This window comes from Neomonachus schauinslandi, chromosome 3, assembly GCF_002201575.2.
Source record: "Neomonachus schauinslandi chromosome 3, ASM220157v2, whole genome shotgun sequence".
In the NCBI taxonomy this organism is placed as follows: domain Eukaryota; kingdom Metazoa; phylum Chordata; class Mammalia; order Carnivora; family Phocidae; genus Neomonachus; species Neomonachus schauinslandi.
In genome coordinates this window covers 132,063,096-132,089,752 of record NC_058405.1, presented here as the reverse complement: position 1 = coordinate 132,089,752, position 26,657 = coordinate 132,063,096, and the positions used below count along the sequence as shown (strand labels likewise).

Sequence of the window (26,657 nt, the reverse complement as noted above, 5' to 3'; positions counted from 1 at the left end):
CCTTCTTCGCCAGGGCATTTCCCTTTCAGTCTAATAGCGAAGTGGAATAAGGTGCACATGGTGGAGTAAAATGGCTGCAGTTAAGTTTCTGAACTTTCTTGAAAATGAAAATGGTGAGATGTAGTTCCCGCCATCTCATCCTGGGTATTTCAACTTAAGAGACTATCAGTGTCCAGTTGGGAAAAACAGTTCCATTTATTTCTAAGTTTTCTCAATTGCTAGTTACACATTCATTAAAAATCAACAACTAAACCCCTTATACTTACCTAGGAGGCTTTTCTTCAGGAAGTCTGAACTCAGAAAGTTTCTTCTGGTGATAAAGACCAGCATAAATGTAGTAAAATATATGAAAATTTTTCTCTCCCCTGAAAAAAGGGGGGGAGGGGATGTTATTAATAACATATTCTGCTCCCCTGCTTCAAGTAATTTACACCATTTCCTTTCTGTGAAAAATATTATCCTGTAGCAAATCTGTATTTTGAAATACGCAAATTAAATAGGCCACATCCCAATTATAGAATAGGAATAGTGATAGGATTAGTATAGTAATTGTCACAGTGTCACATTATGAAACACATTTATCTTTACGCAGAAGGAGGTTTTAGAGAATGGAACATTCATACGTAACAGCTCAGGTTACACATGTTTAGAGATCTTTCTAGTACAGCCCAAACGACTATGCATCTGTACCACTTGCTTTCTGTTTGTAGTCCACATTGCTTAAGAGACGGTGATATCCAGCTTAGCGAGATATCAGCCAATCTCCCTATTTTACTGGAGCTCCAGACAGGAAGTGGCTCTCCAGTCCAATGGCAAGTTAGGGAGCAGAACTGGTCCCAGAACTGAGGTCTCCACTCTTTCAAACTTGTATTCTTTCAAAGCGGCATGCACCAGTCCCCTGGTCTCCTGTCCTCCACCCTCTTTTAGGCCATTGTGGCCAAGGTCCTTTCAGATATGTGCTACTCTAAGTGTGGTCTGTGGACTGCTGTCAGCATACATGTCTAGACATTTTATAGCAAGTGACATTGCCATGACATCCAAGGATACAATAATTCTTTGGATAATTCATTTTCATTATGTTTTACAAGGTATTAGCTCACAACGGATTGAGAATTTTTTTCACTGGTCCTTCAGCATAGACAGTTTGAAAAGCCCTGCTCTGGATCCCTTTCCTTCCTCTGGAGGAGGACTGTCTCTTCTGTTGATACCCCTAGGATTTGGCAAATCCTCACCTTGGCCAACTTAACTCTATGGAAAGAAATCTTCTTTCTACTCCTTGTTCCCTTCTGTAACATTGGCCCCACTCTTTTCTTCAGTTTCTCCTGGGTATCCTGGTCTTCCTTTGGTCATTTATCCTGTCATAGCTCTTCTGGTGTATTCTTATTCCTGCCCTGTATTCTAGATGCCTCTGTTTGCCATTTCTCACTCATTTGTTCCCTCAACTAATAAGTTTACCAAGTGCCAGTCATGGTGGGCATGGCACCATGGTGCCAGGGATACAAGACTATGAGATTTCATGTCTTCTGGAGCTTTCCTTCTAGTGATGGAGTTAGACAAAACAAGCAAACCTGTGATGAGGGCTTTGAAACAAACAAAAGGCTGAGATGAAGAATAATGTGGGGGGATGAGGGCTAATTGTATCAAGTCAGGAGAAATAACACTTAAGCCAAACACTGAAACATGAGAAGGGGTTAGGAAGAGCTCCAGAAAGAAGGGGAAAAAGCATTCCAAAGACAGGGAGCAACATATACACAAGGGCTCTGAGCATGATACCCGCATAGAACCAAAAAAAAAAAAGAAAGAAAGAAAGAAACTGCTAGTGAGAAGGGGGTGGGCAGGGCCAGCCCACACCAAGCCTTGTTAGGCCATAATCAGAACTTTGTTGATTAGGCAATTAGAATTCTTTGAAGCAGTTTAAACTGGAGCCAAGGTGCACTGTAAGTGTATGACATGAGTAGATCCATGTTGAAAAAAGTACATTCTAGCTGCAGGATGAAGACTAGACTGTAAGAAGCCAAGATGGATACAGGGAGACCAATCAGGAGGTCCAGGTGAGACAGCAAGTGACTTGGATAGGTAGTGATGACAGTGATGATGGAGAAGAAGGGTAAGCTTAAAGATTTATTTGGAGGAACAACTGAAAGAACATCCTGAGAGGGGCGCCTGGGTGGCTCAGTTGGTTAAGCGACTGCCTTCGGCTCAGGTCATGATCCTGGAGTCCCGGGATCGAGTCCCGCATCGGGCTCCCTGCTCAGCAGGGAGTCTGCTTCTCCCTCTGACCCTCCTCCCTCTCATGCTCTCTGTCTCTCATTCTCTCTGTCTCAAATAAATAAATAAAATCTTTAAAAAAAAAAAAAAAAAAGAACATCCTGAGAGAATGAATGAAGGTGGTGAGGGAAAGGGATATGGAGTCTGCCTCCTAGGTATCTAACTTGAGCATCTAGGGATGATGGCACTATTCAGGGAGATGGTAAAGACCTTTTAGAGCTTTGTTAATCAGTATGCTTGGTACAAATATCACTAATTTTTTAAACTCTGATAAATGTGCAGGCTTCAGCTGACCCATCTTGGTCTTGCCTTCTTATAGTTTTTTTGCAGATATTTCTAGTTCTCAATTCTTCTGAATATTGCCTACCAATATGCACCCCTAACATAAATTCAGTTTAGTTTTCATCCCTGTATCTATCAGGTTTGGCTAGGTTTTGTTGCAATAACAAACATCCCAAAGATCTTAGTGGCTTAACTCAACAGAAGGTTACTTCTTGCTCAGAGTACATGTCCACTGAGGGCCAGCAAAGGGAAGGGAGTGTGCTCATCATAGTCACTCATAGGCCCAGGGTGATGCAGTAGCCACCATCTTGCACTTTGCCAGAGGGTCTTGCCATTAAATGCTCATTTGCCAGAACTGGTCATATGACCACATCCAACCCCAGGGTACCTAAAAGGGAAATCCTACATGTGCCTGGAAAGGAGCAGGCAAGAAAGGTTAGGTGAACAGGACCTGCACAAGCCCCATTTTCTCCCCTCACCCAATATCTTCAGTCTATTTTACCTCATCACTGCTATCATATTGAATAGCAGTTTAATAATCATAATGTTATATTAGATACCTATTATGTTTCAGATTCTATGTTTGGTATAAATCACATATCTCATTCGATTCTCATAACAGCCTTGTATAGGTGACTTTATTATGCCCTTTTTGCATATAAGGAAAATAAGGTATGAGGATATTACATTAAGTGACATATACAATAAGGGACATAACTGTGATTGGAACCCTCTTCATATTATCTTTGTAAAAGACATTTGTACACAGAAAACCATATTTTCCATTCTGTCAGAGGTAGCACCATAAACTTTAAAATCACCCTAATTTGGGGAGAAAGAAGCAAGGGACCTCATAAAAATTAATCAAGAAGCCACAGGGAAGCTAAAATAACTCACTCTTTTTGTTCATTTGTTTAATTTGCATACCAGTCCCTATTTTGTGAGGAAACTGCAGAGGAGGACGCTTGAGTTCTGACCCCAGAACAGGTGCTGTGGATTCTCCTTGAACAGTAGCTCTCAGATTCATCCACTTCTCTCCACCTCTCTCTCCACTGCTATGCTCTTAGTCCAGGCCAACATTCTGTCTCACAGGGATCTGGCAACAGACAGCCTCCTAATGGTCTCAACACAGTCCCTACTGCATCTCCTCCAATCCATTTTCCCCACTGAAGCCAGAGCGATCATTTGAAATGCAACTTGGGTTTTGTCACTCCTCTGCTTGAAAACATTAAATGGCTTCCTACTGTCTTTATTTTTTCTTTAAGATTTTATTTATTTGACAGAGAGAGAGAGAGAGAGAGAGAGAGCATACAAGCAGGGGGAGCTGCAGAGGGAGAGGGAGAAGCAGGCTCCCCGCTGAGCAGTGAGCCCAAGGCAGGGCTCAATCCCAGGACCCCAAGATCATGACCTGAGCTGAAGGCAGCCATTTAACTGACTGAGCCACCCAGGTGCCCCCCTACTGCCTTTAGAATAAGGTTCAAAATCCCCAGCCTGGTTCCAAATCCCAGCATGATCTGGTCTCAGGCTCATCTTTGCCTATCTCCCTCATTGGGAGGAGCACTACCTTGCTGACCAACTCTTAGTGATCCTCAGGTCTCAGATTAACTGTCTCATACACAGGGAGCCCCTCTCTTCTTGGACTAGGTTGTGTGCCCTTCCTTCTCCTCTTTTACCTTATTAGCACCTTATATTGTTTCCTGGTGCTTAGCCTAATCATTCTGCACTTAAGTTTATTTGTTTAATGCCTGTGATCCTCCCTCCCCTCCCCCCTCCCCATCCCCCATCCACTCTGAGCTCCATGAATACTGCAACCTTGTCTATTTTGCCTTCTCTTGCAACTCCAGCAAGGAGCACAACACTAGCAGACAACAAGCATTCAGTAGATAACTACTGAAAATACAGGACCATGCTCCTGAGGAAGTCTGGTGTGCCGCAATAATAAGAAAAAGCACAGATAGCCCTCTAAAAATATGTACCACCACTAATATGTACAAGGCACTTTTTAAAGTAATTTTATACAAATGAACTCATTAGTCTTCATAGCATACTCAGGAGGTAGGCACTACTGGATTCTCCATTTCATAGATAAGGCATAGAGAGGTTAAGTGACATAACCAAGGACAGTAAATGTCAAAGTCAGCATTTGAATCCAGAGAATTACATACCATTGATCACTATTGCTAGACCGCTCTTCTTAAAACAAAATCATTTTTTTCCTTTCTCAATCTAGGGAAAAAATTAGTATGTGGAATATTATCAGTGCTTTTTTTAATAGACAAATTCAATGTTAAGGTATCTAACTTTTTTTTTATAGATTTATTTGAGAGAGAGAGAGCAGGGGAGGAGGGGCAGAGGGAGAGGTAGAGAGAGAGAATCTCAAGCAGACCCCATGCCAAGCATGGAGCCCGAAGCGGGGCTCGACTGGAGCTGGACGCTCAACCAACTGTGCCACCCAAGTGCCCTGGTACCTAATGATTTAAATGTTCACAATGTTGTTAAATTCCATCTGGTATAACCAACTCAAAAGAAACGGGCATACTAATCCCAAAGTACTCCCACCTCAACCATTTGTACTTGGTCTGCAAACATCTTTTAGGTTAAAAATTACCACTTATCCTTTGCTTAAGTAATTCCTTGTTCTTGGACAGCTTGGCGGGGGGGGGTGGAGGGCACGGATGCTAAGAATAAGGGTGAAATGAAGCCATTAAGATTACCAGAGCCTCCTGGTCTATCTTGCAGAGCAAAGACAGAGTAATAAAACAATGCACCTACACTGCCTGTTTTATGACTCTGGATTTTTCAAGTAGATATTCAGAGATTCTTGCCCCCATCACAGCTCCGGTTGGCGTAAACATCATTTCCAGATATTTTCCAAAACGGCTGGAATTGTCATTGATGGCAGTGCATGCATTTCCAAAGGCTTCCACCAGGGAGTTGACTTGCAGAATTTTCTCTCTCAAGGTCTGATTATTGGCCTGTGCCAAACAGACAACAGTCAAGAGGAGCTTCCAGAAATATTACCTTAGCAAAATTGCCAGGCACCCCTCCTTACCCCCCAAAATTCATACCCCCTGGCACAGTTCTTCCTTTTGGGAAGAACTTCACTTGGGGAAATTAGCATCAACCACCAGCACTGTTTTCTCAGACGAGCAACTCCCCAGGTGCTCAGGCGTCACATGATGCTAGATTAGGTTATCAATTTTTACATCCAGCCACACTTCACTTAAAATCCTTGACAGATAAAATGCCTAAATAGTTTGTAAAGAGTTTTATATAGAGAGATCCCATAACTTTTCTCAGTCATCCATTATAATGTTCATTAAACCTTATCTGTAGAAAATACTCCTTAAATTCTATCTTAGTCTCATAATACACTAATTCTAAGTAACTGCTAGACCATTTTTTAAGTCATTCCTTCAATGTCCATTTCCCCAAGCTAAAAATTTCCATTTCCTTCAACTTTTGCTCAAAGATTTCTATTTTTCAATCCTTTAATTGCCTTAGTGGCTCTCCCTGATCCTGTTCCTAGAGTTTAACCACTTTTACTACTTAATGGTTAAATGTTTCTATTACATTGAAAACATAAAAAATTGCTGATAATCTAGTAAATTCATGCTGGCATTATTTTCCTCACTACGTGAAAGAGGGATGGCCTGCTGACAACTTAAGAGACCTCGTTATCAGGAAGTAAACATAATAAAGATGGAAGGTTTTTATGTAACCACTAACGAAAACCAGTATTTCCATCATTTATAAAATATGCAGTTACACTGGCAAGGATTCTAGCCACGACACAAAAAACTGGTAGTCAATACCTTTCCCAAGAAAGTCAAATGCTGAACAATCAGGTGGGCACTTTCTGTCTTCCCAGAGCCACTTTCTCCACCGATGACGATGCACTGACACAGAAAATGGAGTGAAAGTGAAGAATTCATAGCACAGTAAACAACTTGTATGTTCAGGGATGGTTTTCCTATAATATCCACCACTGTACACCTTCATTTTTTCACTGAATGATTTATCTTAGGAATCTTTCCATTTCCGTACACTGAGAGCTTCTTCAACCTTTTCACAGCTCCTTGGTCCATTGTACAGATGTACCATAGTCGATTTAACCAGTCTCATATTGATGGATACATAAGGAGTATACTGCAGTGAATAACCCTATACATAGGGCATTATATTTACATGCAGGTTCTTCTATAGAATAAATTCCTAGAAATGGGTTGTTGAACTAAAAGATAAATATATTTGTAAGTTGGATAGAAAGTACCAAATTGCTTTCCTAAGGACTGGACCAATTCATGAAAGTGCCTGTTCTCCTACAGCCTCACTAATAGGGTATGTTGGATTTTTGCCAATCGGAAACGTACAAGAATGGTCTCTCAGTGTAGTTTTAATTTGCATTTCTTTTATTATGAGTGAGGTTGAGATCTTTTCATTTGTTTAAAATTATTCATATTTTCTTTTTTGTGACCACCCCATATCCTTTTCCTGTTTGTTTGTTTTTTTTATTACTGGTCTTATTATCATTGATTCCTAGGAGCTCTTTATGTATCAAGAAGATTAGTAGGTGTGGTATAATAAAAAACATGTATTTGGTCTTTGTCTCTGGTTCCTGGCACAGAGCCCCTAAGACCCTTGGAACTTCCTGAATCATAAGGGCAACAGGACCATCTTTTGTTATTCACAAAAAAAGTCCCTTTCAACCCAACCTAACTGCTAACCAGGTGGTTCAAAGTAGGGCCCAAGATAGCTTCCCAAAAGGTGCTGGTCACCAGAAAGACCAAATACATGAGGAAAGAGTGGAAACTTTCAGCTCCATCATCCCAACTTCTAGGGAGGAGAGAAGGACTAGAGATTGACTGAGTAATAAAAACTCTTAAACAGCAAGATTCAGAGAGCTTCTGGTATGAACATTTTGATATGCTGGGAGGGGACATACCCAGAGAAGGCATGGAAGCTTTGCACCACTCCTCTCCCCTATATCTTGCCTTGGGTAATCTCTTCCATTTGGCTGTTCCTGAGTTGTATCTTTTATACTAACCCAGTAAATTTGAGTGTTTTCCTGAGTTCTGTGAGTTGTTCCAGTGAATTGTCGGACTTGAGGGTGGTTGTAGGCTGGGCAGAAGTGCAGGTTGCCTGGGCATTCCTTTTGTGCCTGGCATATGAGATGGGGGCAGTCTTTGGGGCTGAGCCCTGACCATGTGGGGTCTGTACTAACTCTGAGAAGTGAGTGTCAGAATTGAATGGAATTGAATCGTTGGTCATCCAATTGCTGTTGAAGAATCAAAGAATTGGTTGGTGTTGGAAAAGACAAACTTCAGTGTCAGAAAAAAAACAGTGGGGCAACTTCTCAACTTGAGAAATAAATGTATCTCTCTCCATTGACTTCCTCTCTATGAAATCTATGGACATTTCACAAGTCTGTGGGAAAGGTAAGAATTTAGAGAAGCCAGGTTTCTAACCTACAGTGAATCCATGTACTCCATTTTGTAACTTGCACTGTTATAGTTTCATCTACTCCTTAACCAACCCATAGCTGGGACTTCACAAGTCTCAGGAAATTTATACACAGTAACTCTCTCACAAAACTTTCTTACCAGTTTTATTACTTATATTTCAAACAGACTAAAGACACAAAGGAAAATATACATATTGAAAGTAAAAGAAGGCTTAAGGTTGGATATATCACCACCTTGAGTTGAAGGTCCAAAAAGGGAAGCTGTATGGGTGACCTTTGTGTTTAACTAGCATTGAGTTTAAAATCTGTTCAGTCTTTACCAAATCCACCACAATTTCTCAGCAGCTAAATGGTGTGGGGCTTGATCACTGTCAACCTGTGTGCAATATTTCATACAAAAAATACCGAACCATGAAAATTCTGAGACCTTAATAAGAAGGAATTTCATTTATGTCATTCTACATTCTGTTTTTATTACAGTTGTAGTCATGTAATCAGGTTTGTGTTGGCTCTGTGTTCTCACATTCATATTAGAAACACTCTTAATACATTTTATCAGGGAAAATGAGTACTCTTTTTTTTTTTTTTTAAAGATTTTATTTATTTGAGAGAGAGAGAATGAGAGAGAGCGAGCACATGAGAGGGGGGAGGGTCAGAGGGAGAAGCAGACTCCCTGCCGAGCAGGGAGCCCGATGCAGGACTCGATCCAGGGACTCCAGGATCATGACCTGAACCAAAGGCAGTCACTTAACCAACTGAGCCACCCAGGCGCCCGAAAATGAGTACTCTTGATGTGAATGCTTCACGTTACCCAAAAGAATTTTCACGTTCTCTGGCTGCTCTAACTTTAACACTGTTCCTGTTCCACTGAGCTACTCTTTCATTTTCTATTTCCTTGAATCAGCACCAGCAACCAGAATGGAGCTTTCAGGAAGACGTAAGAGCTGCAGAGGAAGACAGTACACATCCTACTGTGTGACTTGGCAGGGAAGGAAGGAGAGGTCTTACCTGGTCTTTGCTGAAAGTAACCATACATTGGTAAGCAGCATCTGCTGAGGCAAATATGTGGGGAGGATTTGAGGCACGTTTCACCCCATGATAAAGTCTGGAAAACTGAAGAAAAAAAAATAATTAATTTAAAGAAAACTTCCAATGCTCCAGTACCTGTTGCCCGTGAAACCAAGGCTCTGTCACTTGTTAGGGGAGTTGTAGCTTCAGAAAGGCTATAGAGCCAGGCTCTGGAGTCTGCAGGCCTAAGTTCAAATCCCAGTCTTTCACTTACCAGTTTCATGAGCTTTTGCAAGGGAGTTAACTTCGCCATGCTAAGTCTCCTCATCTGCCAAACAGCCTTAGTAACTGTGCCTGCTTCACAAGATTATGAGGGGTGAGTGAGGTAAGTCCGTGCCTGGCATGTAGCAAGCACTAAATGAATGTTAGCTATTACTGTTATGTCTTGCTCTAAAGAGTTGCCCCCGAAAGAGAAGAATTCCATCTGTGTTGTATTGTTATCTGCAGGTCGGGGTATACACTGCTAAAGCAGCAGCAGTTTATTCTCATTTTCTCCTTCTTTTCATTTTCCCTTGTGGTTTTTAATTTCTATTAAGGAGCAACATGCTCTAACAGCACCCCTTACCTGTGGAGAGTATATGCTTAGATTCTGGAAGGGGTTTAAGGCAAGTAAGATGTCTCCAACATATGTGTAGATCAGCAAGTCCACATAACGCTTTTGCAACTGACGAATAATTGTATCCTAAGAAGAGGATAGATAGTACTGAGAGTAAACATTATTTCCAACCAAGAAAGAATTCTAAAAATAACAACAAATTTAGTCTCATGTTTTTTTTCTAAAAGAGGAAAGTAGTCAATTTAAATCATACAGTGACCCTAAGGATCCTCAATGCAGATATTTGCCTTGGAAGAAGAAAAAAATAGGAATATGCTGAAAGAATAAGGTCCACTTAGGACTTGCTAAAGGCCACTGAGATAGCCAACAAAGGTTTTATTTGTTATTATGAAAAACTTGTCTTATCCAATCAAAATGCTCTCCTTAGAATTTTATTTATTAGGCCATTCCTATTGATAAAGTATAGAAAAACAGTAACTTCATTTCTCAAAGCATTGTACTTAAAATTTATGTGGTGGGAATATGGAATTGAACACTTCCATATTACACTTTAGTGATTCATCCATTGTAGTTAAAGGTCTCTAGAGTTAGAATCAGCAAAAGCAGTTCCAGTGCAATTAACAGCTCTATTAAACATGCATACTTTAAATGGGGATTATCACAGCTTTCAAATTTAGAATTCAAGCTATATTATCCTTCACTATTTCCCTAAATAAAGCTACTCTTTATGAAGAACAAACAATTATCTTAAGAGTGAAACTGCACTTTCTCTAAAACAAAATAATTTCTGGTGATGTAATAAATCATTTAGGCTCACAATATAAAGGGCTTTATTGGAAAAAATCCAAATCCTTTCCTCTTCATCATTTAGGACATTTGGGGAACTATAAATGAACACAACACAGGATCATAGTCACAGCAACCAAATGCTCCCTGAGCTTTACCCCAAGGCTATACAAACAATTAAGTTTTCAAGTGACCTTAGGAGAACATGGTCTACAAGAAAAAGGTCAGACCATTCACATGAAACAAATGTCATCAGTGAGAATTGCCTACTAAATATTTAGTACCTCATCCAGAACCTCTAAATTGACCAAATCATCCTCAAGGCAGTATTTTTCAGCATCCTCCACGTGATAGGGTCTTCTGGTATGCATTCTTTCATGCCTAGAAATTTATCCAGACAACATTAGCATTAATACAGTAAAAAGTGTAGCAGAATGTAGACCACGAAAATGTTTCATTCACAATCTTCCCATGTGACATGTTCAAAGACTTCAGAGATGGGGACAGGATGTGCAGTCCAGGTCCCCAAGCTGCAGGGCCCTCTCCCTGTTGCTATAGAGCTATCTGGGGTAAGGTGAGCTCCAGACCCCAAGGTTCCCTTCTACCACAGTGAGGAACATTGCCAAATGGGCCCATCTAATACTTATATCTGCTCTTCTCAAATGCCAACCACAGCCTTTCTCGAAATAAATATCTCATGTTCTTTCTGCTCATTGTCAGGTATATAGTTCTCACCCAGGTACTGCCCTTGAGGTCTCCTCGTGCTTATCCACCGGCATCAACCCCAACTTTTCGAAAAATATTTAAAACTGAGAGCAAATATCAATGAATCAAAAATGTTTACGTTTTACCTTATTTATCTGAAATCCTTTGTTACCCATGTTTCATCCCACTCCCCTTTCCTGAATGACTACTATTTGGCAGGTATCCTTCCAGTCTATTTTTAAATATTGGTCATACATGTGAGCAATATACATATTCTATGTGTTAACTATAAAAATGATATGCTGTTTCATTCTGCAAAATTGGTTTTTTCCACTCAACCTTATGATTTTTTAAACTATATACATGTACATACACATACATATACATATTTTGGTCACTTTATTTATTTATTTATTTTTAAATTATTTATTTATTTATTTGACGGAGAGAGAGACAGCAAGAGAGGGAATACAAGCAGGGGGAGTGGGAGAGGGAGAAGCAGGCTCCCCACTGAGCAAGGAGCCTGATGCAGGACTCGATCCCAGGACCCTGGGATCATGACCTGAGCCAAAGGCAGATGCTTAATGGCTGAGCCACCCAGACGCCCTTATTTCGGTCACTTTAATCACTGGGTAATATTATATCATATGAATATATACCAATTTATTTACTCAGTCCTTTGATCTCCAACACTTAGATTGATTCCAATTTTTGCTATAGAAACAAAGCAACACTGAGTATCCTTATATGTATCCTCTTGTCTAAATATGTGAGATTTTTCTCTTGCGGGGCATTACTCCACAGGCATTTAAAAAACGTGGCTGGCAAAAATAAAAAACAAAAACAAAAAACTTGGTTGGCAAACAATACTAATCTCCTTCGGCATACCAAAATATAGTTCTTTAAGGTAAAAAATTAGTTCAAGTCAAAGTAGGCCTTCCCATAATTCCTTCATAAAGGTATCACTACTCAATGTGGTGTAGGGGGAAAGCAGCAGCTTAGAAGTTAAAAGCTCTGGGTCCTTGTTTCAGGGTTCTGGGGAATGTGTTGTGGGCCACTGAGCAATTCCCTTAGCAGCCTGCATCTCAGTTTTCTTCATCTATAAACAGAACCTCTCATGACTATCTCACAGGGGGCTGTGAAAGCAATACAGTCGTGGATATAAAAATGTAAAAGAGCTGAAAACATGCACCAAGTATTGTCAAAATTTGGAACCAACAATTTGCACAACTCTACATATTACTCGGAATACCAATAACTAAGCAAAATCACGTGTAAGATCCCTTCCAGGTACTGTCCGTTCAGAAGCATCACTGCATGGTCCTTCACTGTCACTTATCATGCTCACCATCATCACAGCTTCACAGGATACAGTTTTATTTTGCCAGGTCCCAAAAGCTAGCTTTACCGAACATTTTGCTGTATGTAGCAGACAGGCGTCAGCATCCTGTTGTACACTCTGTCCCTTGCTACATGCATTTCACAGAAGTAGGCAAAAAGGAAGAACCAAATTCAACAGCTCTACATATTGAATCTGGACTTTATAATATGATGGAAATGGGCAAAGAAAACACTGACTTTTTTTCTCTTCCTGCCTATTAAATTTTACTTCCCAATTCCCATCATTGATAGATTTGAAGAAGGGGTATCTGAAGTGTGGTATTAGTCATTTCCAGTGCTAGAGCCAGTTTTGCTGCCAATCCATACAGAGATCCAAAATAGATAAAGCTTAATTTTACTTAATAAAATCAAATTTATAACCTAGGCATTTTAAAAATTATTAAACACAAGGGTTTATTCATCTGTGTCCTAACATATTAGTGATGTCAAACAGAAATCAGACTGAATTGAAATACAAATTTTTACTAAAACTCGGAGCTGCTGCCTGCTTCTAGCTAGCCCTTTGCTAAACAAAACAGCAGGAGGATGCATATTTCTGGCCAAATCCTCTTCACATAAAACCTAAGCATTTTTTTCCCTTGAAGCTCATCAGGAAATGAAATATACATTTTTAAGAAAATGATTAAATCCTCATCGTATTAAATATGGTTAATTTATCTCCTTTCTAAATTCCGACCTTGCTATTGTATGAAATAGGCTAAATTAGAGTTTATTCTATACATCTTCAACAAAGAAAATGAGGAATTAAAAAATCATCCACAGATCTGGTTCCAGTCAAGATGGAGTAAGCACTCTCCAATCTGCCTCCCTCCTGAATGCAACTAAATACCTTAGACAGAATGCACGGGACTTCGAGAAGTAAACAATAACAGGAAGACCAGGGAAATCAGAATTTGAAATACCACGAATCAATGGCAAGTTTCCCATGGATTATTTTTTTCCTTCAGTAACTCCTGACCCGAACGTAAAGGCAGCCTGACCTGCATACAGGGATGTCAGGCTTCATGCTGTATGACATTTTACAGCCAACCAAAAATGGAAATACTGACAAAACCCCACTTGCATTTTCACAAATAAATAAACTCTAGAGAAAGTTGTGATGTTCAAGGTGAGCATGTACAACGCAATATACCACCAGGATCAAAACTGTCATCTTCTGAACCCTGCAGAAGGTTGTCTATATACCAATACAGATCTAATCTCTAGGAATAATGCAGATGCTGTCTGCAAATCTGAGCTTGATTCTCACAAAAAAATTCCCCTTATATTATAAACAACTTTTAAAAGATTTTACCTGCTGTGTGATTAGCCATGTATCACCTCTTCCCATGCTTGTTGGCAATCAAATTCCTTAGACTTATTTGCTTCCAAAATTGAAGCTGGCAATCTAGAAGTTGATGTTGATGCAAGGTATTTCCACTCTATCAAGACCACTTCATTTCCTCAACCAGTGAAAAAAAAATATCTCTTAGCCCCATCTCTGCCTTCCCCAACTAGTGTTCTAAAATTGCCACCTGCTTCATTTTCCTTTGGCTATGGGGTTTGTAGAGTCTACTGAAGACAAAAAAAAAAAATTACTTATTCCAGCTCTTATCTGTTTTTAAAAAAATTATCCTAGACTTTACATATACTCATAAAAAGTATTACATTGTTTTGTATTTGTCTATTTTTAGTTGAAATTAATAAAAATAATTTGTTTTAAATTTTTTAGTTTTCTTTCATTAAATGATTTGTTGTCACTGGCAATTACCAACTTAAATTTCCTTTAAATTCACATGCTCCATCTAGTGCCTTACTTGAGAAAAGCATCTACTGTCAGTTTTTGCTGAAAAATTCCTTTCCAACTACAAGGTACTTGGATTGAAAGTTTCAAAGCTCAGAGGAATGGATAGATAGATAGTGGATGGAAGAATAGTAAAAGGCATTCTATTAAATCAAGAGGATAAGTTTTAATGACTCAAAAGTCATTTTCAAATCCCAGTAAAGTCTATACTGCTTTTTGCTAGATTCTTACTTGTTTTTATGAGGCTCTACGTATGCTGGCTGCCAAGCCTAGCTTCCTAAACAAATGGAGTTTGTGGGGTTAAAGCTTAGAAAGGAAGAAACTCAAAGCTCTGGCTTGGGCTGGTTCCTGGAGTTTGGGTTCATGGGGGGCGGTGGATAGTGAGTAGGACTGACCTTAGGTTTCAGGGATCAGGAAAAGGATGAATTGTTGTCAGAATTCCTGGCTCAGGTAAGCTGGGAACAAGGGCAAGTCTGAAACATCAAGTCCAAAGAAATGGGTGGAGAGTAAGAACTAGATCTGAAGAGTGGCTGAGACAGGCAGGGGTTAAGAGTTCCTTTAAGACAAGGGTAGGCACAGATGAGGCAGAAGATGGGAGAGACGTTGGAATGTCTTAGTCCCAGCCCATGAGTGAGAAACAAGCTGTAGAGGGTACCAACTGGTTCAGACACTGGGGGGATTGTTTTCTTGGAATAAATATCTGAAGTACTGCTGTCATCCCTATAGTTTCATCTCTATGTCTGCATTACAGTTAAAATCATTTGTGTATGCATGCTCTTTAATATCTCATCAATGGGCTACAGACTTCTTTGTTCAAGCTGCTGGGCCTATGAAAGATTTTGACAAATATTATATATTTTGTCTGAAAGTAATTCTTTAATCCCTTAGCCTCTTCTATCTGTCAAATCTGCCTGTGGAAGCAGTGACTTCCATGTAGATAGGTCAAAACAGGGCTTCACATAGGTGTGGCAGGATGCATTCTTCTCTTCACTCCCAACTATGATGAAGAACAAAGCAAAAGGAGGCCCTCTAAAACATAACTCAGGATGGGAAGGAAATAAAAATGTTTTAGCCTAATAATTACAGGAGATGTGCTAGTGAGAGAGGTTAAATGCTGCACTGAGAAATGCCTGATGATATTTTGGGGACAGTCATGCTGCGACAGGACCATTGTGAAGGATACCTCCACCTTAGCTCCTCCACACTCAGGCTCACAGCCCTCCCCTCCATTCAAGAGGAAGTGGAAGGAGTGGAGAATGACTAACTCTCCCACCAGATTCCAGATACAAAAGGAAGTAAAATCTGTTGAAGGTGAAGAAAAAAGGGGGAGAGAAGAGAAGGAGTAAGAAAAAAGGTCCAGGCTCAAAGGTGGTGGTCCTCAAGACTCTAAAAACAAAGGCTTCTGTGGCCATGGACAGAGCTCAGGGACAAATTGACAAGTTGGATAGATCAGAGGAACTCCCTTATCACACCACATTCAATGGATTCTATCTATATAGTGAGGAAAATATTACTCAAAACTAGAGAAAGAGTACTATTATATTTCTTCCAAATCATTATTTACATTTCAATATACCCTTTGATAACAATGTTGATGAAAGAGAAACTTTTATTTGACACTAACTATATAATCATGGACCTAGAATGAGAAAAACAATAGCAGATCATCTAGAGGTGATACCATTTTACTGAGAGTCAAACATGGATAGAGATACCACCTAGATAACTTTAACTACTACATGAGCTCTATCTTGACCTAAAACTTAAGTTTGTATCTATCCAACAAACATTACAATACATAGATTAAAAAACAGAATTGTTTGGGTAGCAATCACTATAGTATCTCCCTATTTTTTCATCGAAGCATGGTTTGGGCCAGAATTCCAATCAATCAGCATCCTACCATCATATTAAACGGAACTGGATATACTCACCTTCTCTAGGCAGCAAGAATCAGTGACAACATCAAAAAATTAAATATTAATTTATTCATTCAGCTACAAACATATAGATAGACAGCAGATACTACTTATATTGGTGTGGATTTATTTTGTGTCTGTTAGGAGGACAGGACGATCTTTAACCTCCTATGTGTCAAGCATCTTCAGCACTTGATAATCATTCAGAAGTCATTCATTTACACAGGAGTCCAGGAACTCATGAGTGTATGTAATATGGTGGATGTGAATGTGTGTGCATGTTTGCAGGTAAAAGAGGAAGTGAATGAGCAAGGCTTACTGGGGAAGGCTAGACAGTTAAGCAGTGAGAAATCTGTTTAAAGGTCACTGCTGCAGGTTGAAAAGAAAATCAGAAAAGCTGAGGTCATTGTTTTAATCAGCCTCAGGCAAATTGCAAGGGTAGAATAAAAATCCGTTAAACAGAGCAGAAAACAACCAGCAACTTAATTCTTCTACCAAATAATACTTAGAATAGACCCCTGGCATTTGAGGGTTTAACATTTGTGGTTTCAGTCAGTCCCAAGCCACCCGCAGGGGAAAGACATGCTGGACCTTGTAATTTTACTAAGGATTGCCGTTGCGCCCATGATGGGATATTGGAAGGCAGGAGGGAATCACAGCATAGCCAGCCCAGCACCTTCCCTACCTCCACTCACATTCCAGACAGTGGTTTTGCTCTTTTCCCACTAATTCTTATGAATTAAAACAAAACATGTTTTCATGTCTACTCTGAACTTTAATGATGACACATGATACTAGATGATGTTGCAGAATTCAGGGGTTTTAAAACTGGTTTGGGGGGAAAGTCCTGTTGAAGGTCAGGGAAATGGGAGCTGATGTAAAGGAAATGGCCAAATTGTTTAAAAGCATCCCTGACAATTAAGTAAAAAAAATATAGCCCCCAACTATTGTTCACAGGATTTTAGGGGTTTTTAACCTCTTTTGAGACAGTAAGCCTTGGTTTAATAACTGCTCTACCATACCTGAATCAAATATATGCTATGGCAAAATTATAAATTACTGGAAAAAACTTAAATTCCAACAGTTACACTCATACACCATAATCAGCGTTAGGAAATGAGTATCAAATTTCAACACAATGTCGCTCCTCTACAGTTGCCTCACATACACAATGTGAAAGGGAAATGGATCATGGCCTCACTTTCCACACAGCGAGACCACTTAGAAGAATGCTTAGATCCAGGAGAGGGGAGATGGGGCCTCACCATTCAAACCCTTCTTCATGCACACCGCAGCTCCTGCTCTAAAGGGAACAAGCCCCAGTGATTCCCAGCCTTGCTCCTGAACACTTACTTATCTCAACAGAACTGAAGTAGACCACTGCCCCATAACACTCTTGCCCCAGCTTCACTTCCCACCTACTCACTGTGAAAAGGTAGGGGAAGGGGCATCCTCCCTGCTCCCTTCTGCATTTCTCAGCCATACTTCTTAACCAATCTTTCCCTTTTAAAAATGCCACATCAGGGCGCCTGGGTGGCTCAGTTGGTTGAGCGACTGCCTTCGGCTCAGGTCATGATCCTGGAGTCCCTGGATCGAGTCCCGCGTCGGGCTCCCTGCTCGGCAGGGAGTCTGCTTCTCCCTCTGACCCTCCTCCCTCTCATGCTCTCTGTTTCTCATTCTCTCTGTCTCAAATAAATAAATAAAATCTTTAAAAAAAAAAAAAAAAAAAAAATGCCACATCATCCTTGTATATCATCTCCTCCAGTACTTGAGCCCCATTTTCCTTTCTCTCTGTCCACTCCCCTGGTGTCAGTCTTAGGTTTCCCCACCCCCCACCAATCACTTTGTTAATTCTTCCCACATGCTGATCTCACGGTGCGTCAACTTGTCAACTCTCTAACAACTTTGATTTCTAGCTCCACTGAATTTGTCCACAAGCTCAGACATGACTAGCTCCCAGTTATTTCTCAAAAGTTCCCAAGATCTCAGTTCTACAATTCCTGTCTCATCATCCACTCATGGAATCTGCTCTTTATCTGCATTGCAACTACCAGTCTTTGACCTAGACCAGGCCTCAAAAGTAGAAAGCCACTTCTGGCTTCACTTTCTTCCAAATCCCAAAAAGATCCAAAGGATACTCTCCTACTCATCTTTATTCCTCTGCCCCCTTGTCCACCCATCATGTCTGTCAAGCTAGTCTCCAGTCTGAAGACCAGAGTATCTGCTTTCTCTACTCCTACCCCTTGTTGCTAAGAATTGCTAGAGATAATAGATAGGAAAGGCAGTGGTAGTGATGGTACATTTTTTGAGAGGTTCTGGTGCCGAATGCTCTCCTGAATGTTCTACATGCATTATCTTAAACAGTGATTAACTTCACTACAATGGAATGCTATTCAATTAAGTTCCTCTTGGGTTTTCTGTGCTATTGAGCAATCATGTCCATCTTGAGTGGACCCTTTATAATATTCCTCCTCGTGGCTATTTCAAAGAGTTAACATTTTCCTGGTGTCCACAGCCCACTCCTAACTTTGAGACCACCTTGCTTAATTTTTTTTGAAAGATAAAGGCCATTCACCACGAGCTGCCTCATAGGACCCCCTCTCCCTACCCCCACCCTCACTCCTCAAATTTTCTGGATATCTTCATCTAACCTTTCTGTGTCTTTCCCAACCTAGAGGGTCTTCCTAAGGTCAACCCTCCTCTTAGGCCCTTGTTCCCACCTCCTCTTGCTTCCTCTATATAAGATCCTCCCCTTCACCTGTCCAAGTTTGCCCCATCCTTTAAGAACCTGCTTTCTTCCCCTCAAACCATTAACTTCTGTCTCCCATGGAGAAAATACTAAAGTTGACAGAACATTCCCTGCCTTTGCAGGAACAGTAAGACAGTTTTTCCTGTAGTCTGTAGGTCTCATTTCTCTGTATTTAGTTCTCAAAACTAAACAAGTCTCTCCAGCTGGGGGACCTAGGGCTGTCTGGAACACTGCAGAATCCTTACAGAAAGCTGGAAACTTTGTGTAATATCTGGAAGTACTTGACATTGCATTTGGTAGGTTAGGAAGAGGAAGCAAAATCTCTTTACTGATCTCTGTCTCTTAGTGTCTTTACAATTTCTGTTTGATTGTAGTCTTTTTTTTTTAAGATTTTATTTATTTGCGAGAGAGAGAACGAGAGACAGAGAGCATGAGAGGGAGTGAGAGGGAGGAGGGTCAGAGGGAGAAGCAGACTCCCTGCCGAGCAGGGAGCCCGATGTGGGACTCGATCCCGGGACTCCAGGATCATGACCTGAGCCGAAGGCAGTCGCTTAACCAACTGAGCCACCCAGGCGCCCTGTTTGATTGTAGTCTTAACCATGGCAGAGAGGCAGCCCAATTGGGGTAACACTTCTCTCTCTCTCTCTCTCCCTTATCTCTCTCATCCAATCCACCACTAAGTCCTCAATATCTTCTGTTATTTGCAATTGCCACAATCTGCTCCCTTGTCTCCCTGGCACCTGCCTTGCCCAGCTTCAATCCATTCTCTACACTGCAATCAGAATGACCTTCCCGGAGCACACGCCTGCTTAAAAACCTTCAGTGGCTTCTGAGTGCCTGAGACAAATCCAAGCTCCATAGCCCATCATGATCTGGCCCCTGTCTGCTTTGTTTCTCCCTTCCCCTGTTCCACACCAAGCTCCAGCAATGCCAACTAAGTGTTCACCAAATTCCTTAAGCTCTCTCCAGCCTCCGTGCCTTTGCCCTTGGCTCACTGCTCATTATTCCCCTCTACCTAGAATAATCTCCTTCCTCAACTCTTCTATTTGTTCTTCAGGATGCTTCAAGGATCATCCTCCCACCAGTTCCAAGGGTCTTTTCTTCCCAGGTGTCCTAGGAGTTACCCCAGCAGCCCTTCATCCAGGTACTTTTCATGTTGAACTGTTCTCATCTGATTCTTGTCTGTTTCACACACTGGACTCTTAGCTCTTTATCAGGAACTGTATCTGATTTGCCTTTGTAGTCCCTCTGTTCAGCAGAGGGCCTGACACATGCACACATATAAATGTCTCTTGAACAAATAAATGAATAAATTATATTTTAAATGAGATAGAAATTGATATTTTTAACATTCAGTAGCCCAGTACTGTTTATTTTCATGATGTTATATGATAAACAGAGATGAATTTATACTAATTAAGGCCGAGAGGTAGGTAGTATTAAACAGAAATGAAGGACTCTGAATTAAATAGACCCCCGTATACTACTTCTACCACTGCTAACACTGTGAGGGTTAACTCTATCAAGAGCTAGTCTAGTTATTTTTTTTGTCATTTTACTTTATTTTTTATTATTATTATGTTATGTTAATCACCATACATTACAGCATTACTTTTTGATGTAGTGTTCCATGATTCATTGTTTGCATATAACACCCAGTGCTCCATGCAGTACGTGCCCTCCTTAATACCCATCACCGGGCTAACCCATCCTCCCACCCTAGTCTACTTATTTTTTATGTATGGACTCACTTGGCCCTCAGAAGAACCCCCATGTTATAGATGAGGAAACCTCTGAACAGACCAATGTAACAACCTGTCCCTGAGGGGCTGAGCTGGGATTTAACCCTGGCAGCGCCAGTGGCTTCAACCGCCACACTGCGCTGCCTGCTGGGCGGCCGTAACTGTACAGAAAAGTGGTAGGTGGGGCATCTGCCTCACTCATCTATTACTTGCCTCAAGTCTTCTTTCGTTTCCCCACCTTATCTTGTAAACGCACAGCTTTAGATATATGGAGTCACCGGCATGAAATGGTATTTGCGAGTTTTCCTGGGTGGGCTTAAAAACACCTATGTAGCCAACCCCTTGCCCGCTGCTACGAGGCAGGGGGCCGGTTAAGTGTCCATTACAGGCATCGTGTTCCCTTTAGAATTAATTTTCCTGCCTCTTAAGGAGAGGGTTGTTTAAAGTTTTGATTCTTATTTGTGAGGTTGCGGGGTTTTTAAAGTTTATTTATAAAGTAATCTCTACAGCCAACGTAGTCTCGAACTCATGACCCTGAGATCAAGGGTCGCATGCTCTACTTACTGAGCCAGTCAGGCGCTGTTGGTTGTGTGTGTGTGTGTGTGTGTGTGTGTATGTTTAATGACTTTCAAAGAAACACAAACTCCTGAGTGAACCTGAAGATTACAAAGACCCTGTAAGAAGCCTTTGCCACCATATACGGCTTTCGATAGCAAAGAAGTTAAAAAGATAATGAGAAATGAGAGAAAGTGGGTGAGAGAGACTGGAGTCTGATTTTTTTATGCTAAAAGAAGGAACATCTTTAAAAAGAGAATATACATCTGGACAGGCAAAGTCAGGCAAATGTGAAAAGCTGCATAACTTTGCAACCTAAGTCTTAGAAATTGTTCTGCAGCAGATTTCAGAACATAGAGAAAAGGAGGAGAAGACCGATTCAACTTAGAGCATTTAAATGCTGGGTTTGTTTTTTCACTTGGTCTGTTTGATTTGATTTCATCTTCCTTTCTGGTGCTGGTGCTGTGTGTGCTGGGGGCGGGAGGGGGAGCTGGGGAGGTGAGTGGTTTGGGGGCAGAGGCTGGTCTACAGGAACAAAAACAGGGGAAGAAAAGGGATTTTAGTTCCTTGGGGCTTAAACACAAGTTCCTACTGCTTCAAAAATGTACCAAGTCACAAGAATTTCTCTACCCTATGGGCAAGCCATAGAAACACAAATGACAGTCAAAAGGGGGAAAGAACAGGAAAAAATTTGTTTTGAGCTCTCCAAAAGGGAACTTGGTGGTGGTAGGGAAAATCAGCAAGATATAGTCACCTTGAAACTATGCCTCCAGCTGCAAGAGTTCCCATGCTTTTTTGATTTGTAAACAGTGTTCTGCAGAAGACATGAATATTTCCAGAACTTGTGACTAGTGATATTTTATTTTCTTCACCTCCAGTCCTTCGAATGTTCCTTTAATAATAATGGATTAGAGCTTATCTGCATCCTGGCCAGTTTTATAAAACCAAATAATTGCTGAGCTGGGAAGCAGGTTTATTTGCATTTAAAAAAAATTTAAAGAGAAATTCTGCCACCCTCTGGACAGAAACCAAAGATCTATTTCTTAGAGACCACCACAGAATACCATTTTAAGCAACTGCCCCTGAAAATAAACGTTTATTTCTTAAAATCTACCCTTTAGAAAAATGGGGCAGGGAGGGAGAATCACAGTTGTTTTGGATAGCACAGACATCGCCTGTGGGGGGAAAAAATCATTTAAAAATACTAAATTGCCTCTAGGGAATTTTTAACTAAAGAATAGGGTCTCAGAGCACATTCGTGAAAAATCCTCCAGTGTTTAACTTGTAATCTTTCCAAAATCACTTTACAGCTTTCAGCAACGGCCAAGTAAAGATTTCTCACGAGATCTCAGCCATGGCTGTTTTCATACAGCTACCTTTATTGGTTTTAAAAAAATTCATATTTATATTAAATATAAATATATGTGTGTGTTGGTTTTTAACCAGAACATGAGGGCAGAGTGGGATTTCAGCCACAGTTGAGAGAGATTAGCCATTAGAGCACAAATGGACAGCTTGTTTCTAAAGCTCTCCTGATCTCATCCATGAGTATGGAGTACTTAATGTCATGTAAATGAAACTCTCAAAAATGCAGGGATATGATAATTACCAGTACTAATGCTGGGCAAATCAAAACACATGACATGCCATTTTTATAAATAACCAGAGAGAGGAAGTAGGAAGATGCCGTGTACCATACCTGGTTTTAACAACAGGGTTTAGATGCTTCTGGTCTTGGAGGACCTTGGCCAGCTGTTTTTGCAGAAATAAAGCCTTCCCATGGGCTCCTTTAATAAATGGGTGGTCAAGGAGATGTGTGACAGAAGGCCGCTTTTCAAAATCCTTAATAAGACACCTGTTTGCAAAAATCAACAAACAATCCAAAGTACAATCTTAGATACCTGGTTCCCCTGTGAATATGAGAGAGAGGAGGCAAAAAAAAGTTCATTTACAAAACCTGATCACTAACCTTACACAGCTCTTTCTTTATTCATATGTACCAGAGGGTAAAAAAAATAGTAATTCTCTGCTGGTCGAATTAATCAGTACATCAGAAGTCTATTTTAGTTTGGGTTAAGTACATGTTGAAAACAGTAAATTTTTGCCATCAACTGAATGGGAAGTATTCAAAACACTGAAGAAATAGACTGATCAGACTGAATTTTCTGTCTGAACTTTCACTACAGAAAAATGTTTGCAATGGAGTCAAACTGATTAGTCCATATATCTTAGAAACATATATTATTATATACTGTCACTCAAATAAAATCCTAACATATGAAATGTCCACCATTTGATGGTAGGGAAAATGCATTCAGGAGCTTGCAAGGAAAGAAACTAATCATAAAGAAACCTTCACAGAGAAACTCCAACACCTTGATTTCTAATGTTTTTGTGAAGTAGAAAAACCTCAGAACAGGAAGTGACTACAATATAATTCAGATGAACTGGAATGGAATTATGCAAACAGGGAACAAAAAGCCCATTGAAAATGGTAAAAATTGGGTTGCATTTAAACTCCTCTGTGGTTAATTGGTTAAAACCACACTGGTGTAACCACTTTCTGTTTCAGATTCAAATGCCCTTTTCAAAGGAAACAATGATTTAGTACATTTTGCTGTATGCCCTATGTTATCCAAGATGACTTTGATACAAGGAAATTTCTAGTGAAATTGAATCTGATGAATACCCCTCCAATTACCACTGCATTTCCATTCTGAGTAGCTGCCCCTGATAGGAGAAAGAAATTTCAACAACTGCCCTTTTAAGCTATCAGTCTTTAGCTCACTTTGGAGGCTTAGGATAAATGCTAAGTGCCATTCTGCCCACCCTGTGAAACAAACATTTCCAGTTTTCCCAAGAGTGACATGCCAGCAACATCTAAGACACAACATATTTTAAATAATGAAATACACTCACAAAATGGTTTAAAAAAAAAAATCAGCCTCACCTTGAACTTTTTTTTAAACATTTATGCAGAGTTCTTAAAACAATCCTTAACTGCTGGACTCACAAAATGACTTTAACCTTTGCAGTTTACATTTCAAACCACTTCCACATCCCTCACCTCCTAGTCCTGAAAAGATATTCAGTAAATTTCCCAGTCAGTCAGTTTTAGAATGATGCAAGGGATTTCCTATCTATTGGAACTGGAGCTTTCAGTCAGAAAAGCCCAAAGAACCTAGATTATCTCCATTCTGCTGCCTGCACGACTATAAATACCACCTTTGCCTTGCCATGGGAAGAAATCAATCATTTGACTTTTACGGGTTCAGGGGACTTTTGTATAATCTATTATTTTTCCTACCAAAAATAAGTCAGCGCACATTCTTAAAAAATACTATGTTCACGTCTATATCAGCAGTCTTCCCTAGATTCCACGTATATTCATCTGTATATGTGACTACCAAAGGAAAATAAATGTGGCTTCCCTAAGCACCCGGAGAATAAGGAACCTCCTGATAGTTTACGGTGAATAGTAAAGGTGTAGTGGCCCCGTCCTCCTGGCTTGAGGGATGGTATACAAAAACTCCTAAAATGCAAACAGTCTGTGTCCTCTGAGAGTTCCTATTGCAGATGCACATGGTGGCTTCACACACCACAGCCCCGCCTCCCCCCTCCCGCCCCCAGCCCCAGAGGGCATGCGTAGGATGGGAGTCCAGGAATCAAGCTTGCCCAGTGATCTGGGGCAGGTCACACTACATCTTTCCTGCATTGAGCAAAAGTATTAGGGCAACCCCCAACTGCCTGCTGTCTAGTGCCAACACGTCAAATGAGTAAACTCTGGGCTGAGACTGAAGGTGAGAGCCACATCCATTAATAGAAAATTCATAGCATGTGAATGAGAAATTGAGATGAAACGGCCTCTACTTTCCTCCACAGGATAGAGGCCATGGGACGGTGTTCCAGATGAGGCCTAGAAATAAGATCCTTCTGGTACTTCAATAATTAAAGCTCTTTGGATAGGGTCTGACAGAGGCCAAGAAATACATACTCTAGTTTTACGAAAACAGGTCTCTACTGGAGTCTGGGGATGTAATTAAAGGTGTTATATCTTGTTGCATAATTTCAGCATCCAGTGGGGGAGAAAGGCTACCAACAAGGTTGCCAGGTCATTTGGTATTTTCTATGTCACAGAGGGAGTAAGAAATGGCAACTAAATCATGAAGTGAGATAATCAGACAAGGAAGAAACTAAACGAGTGAATCTGTTGTCTCTTGAAGATCTCCAAAATGAAGATGGTAGGTATTCCACTCTGTGGAAGCAATGATCAAAAGGATTTGTTAGTTCTCTCAGGAAGACCTGAGACCTGAATGTCATATCATTGAATCAGCAAAACTGAAAATGAGTATATATGGGAAGAATGCTAAACAGAGTTGTGACATATCCAGCTGCACTGGAGGATTTTTAGGAGAAGGTCATAAAGACCTTGAGGGTATAGCCTTATTCTAAAACACTTCTGCATACTTTTTTCTCATGGGGAGCAAACATCCAGACTGAAATGGAATTACTATTCTACTGATAGAGGACAGTACTACCTTAGGAACAGATATGGCTGAAAGTCATGCATTACTAGACTACAGGTCATTGGAATCAGATCATTTCATTTGTTCAGCAAACATTTATTATACAGCCAGAATTAGTCAAAATAAATTAATTCATAAAGAATCAAGACCATTTTCCTTGAGGATCTACAATCTAATTGGAAAGATGGAAGGACAAGAGGAACACAGGAAACAGCAAAAGCCAGTGTTTGCTTCTATATTCAGAATAAGAAATAATCAAACAAAAACATAGGGTTTTGGAGCTAAAGGACTGAAATTTTCTATTCTAACCTCCCTTTTTATGAGGTGAATAAGTTCAGGTCAAGTCCTGACAGAGATCAGGCCAATTCTCTGACTCCTATGCGAGAACCCTTCCTCCTCTGCAGTAGGTGGGGTAGGGAGCTTCAGTCAGGGAAGCCTTAGTGGGGGAGGTGAGACGTGAGGCAGGTTTGAGAGGGAGCTTCAGTCAGAGAAGGCTTAGTGGGGGAAATGAGAAGTGAGGCAGGCTTGAGAGGATGTTTTGGGACTAAACTGAACTCGGTGGGGAAGAGGTAGAAGACATTTCAAAGCTGGGAAACTGGATGCACAAAGCAAGAAGCCAGACTGGGCAAGCTGTGTAGTCAGGTCAGGAACTCAGAAGGCCACCAGAACATTCCCCTGTGCCCCCTAGGCTGCCTCCCTTGAAAGCCTAACAATAATTCTTTGCTTTAGTCCCTTTTCCAACTTTAACTAGGGTATATTCTTTATTGCTTAAGACTCCAAACTCATACTGTTTACATTTGTCAGCTTGTCATTTCTGTCTTATTCTCCTTCCAGGCAGGGATTTAGTGGATTA

The 26,657-nt window shown here is 40.5% G+C and overlaps 1 protein-coding gene across 1 annotated transcript in view; it reads right to left on the bottom strand.

Moving 5' to 3' along the window:
- The window catches only part of MYO3B (myosin IIIB), a 389,493-nt gene that overhangs the window by 222,092 nt on the left and 140,744 nt on the right, over positions 1-26,657 (bottom strand). Inside the window, exons 9-15 of the mRNA XM_044913613.1 lie at positions 22,978-23,133; positions 10,709-10,805; positions 9,648-9,764; positions 9,023-9,127; positions 6,366-6,449; positions 5,323-5,525; positions 267-365 (exon numbers count right to left, since the gene is read on the bottom strand). Coding sequence (XP_044769548.1) covers positions 267-365; positions 5,323-5,525; positions 6,366-6,449; positions 9,023-9,127; positions 9,648-9,764; positions 10,709-10,805; positions 22,978-23,133 — 861 coding nt within the window. The remainder of the gene's footprint in view (positions 1-266; positions 366-5,322; positions 5,526-6,365; positions 6,450-9,022; positions 9,128-9,647; positions 9,765-10,708; positions 10,806-22,977; positions 23,134-26,657) is intronic.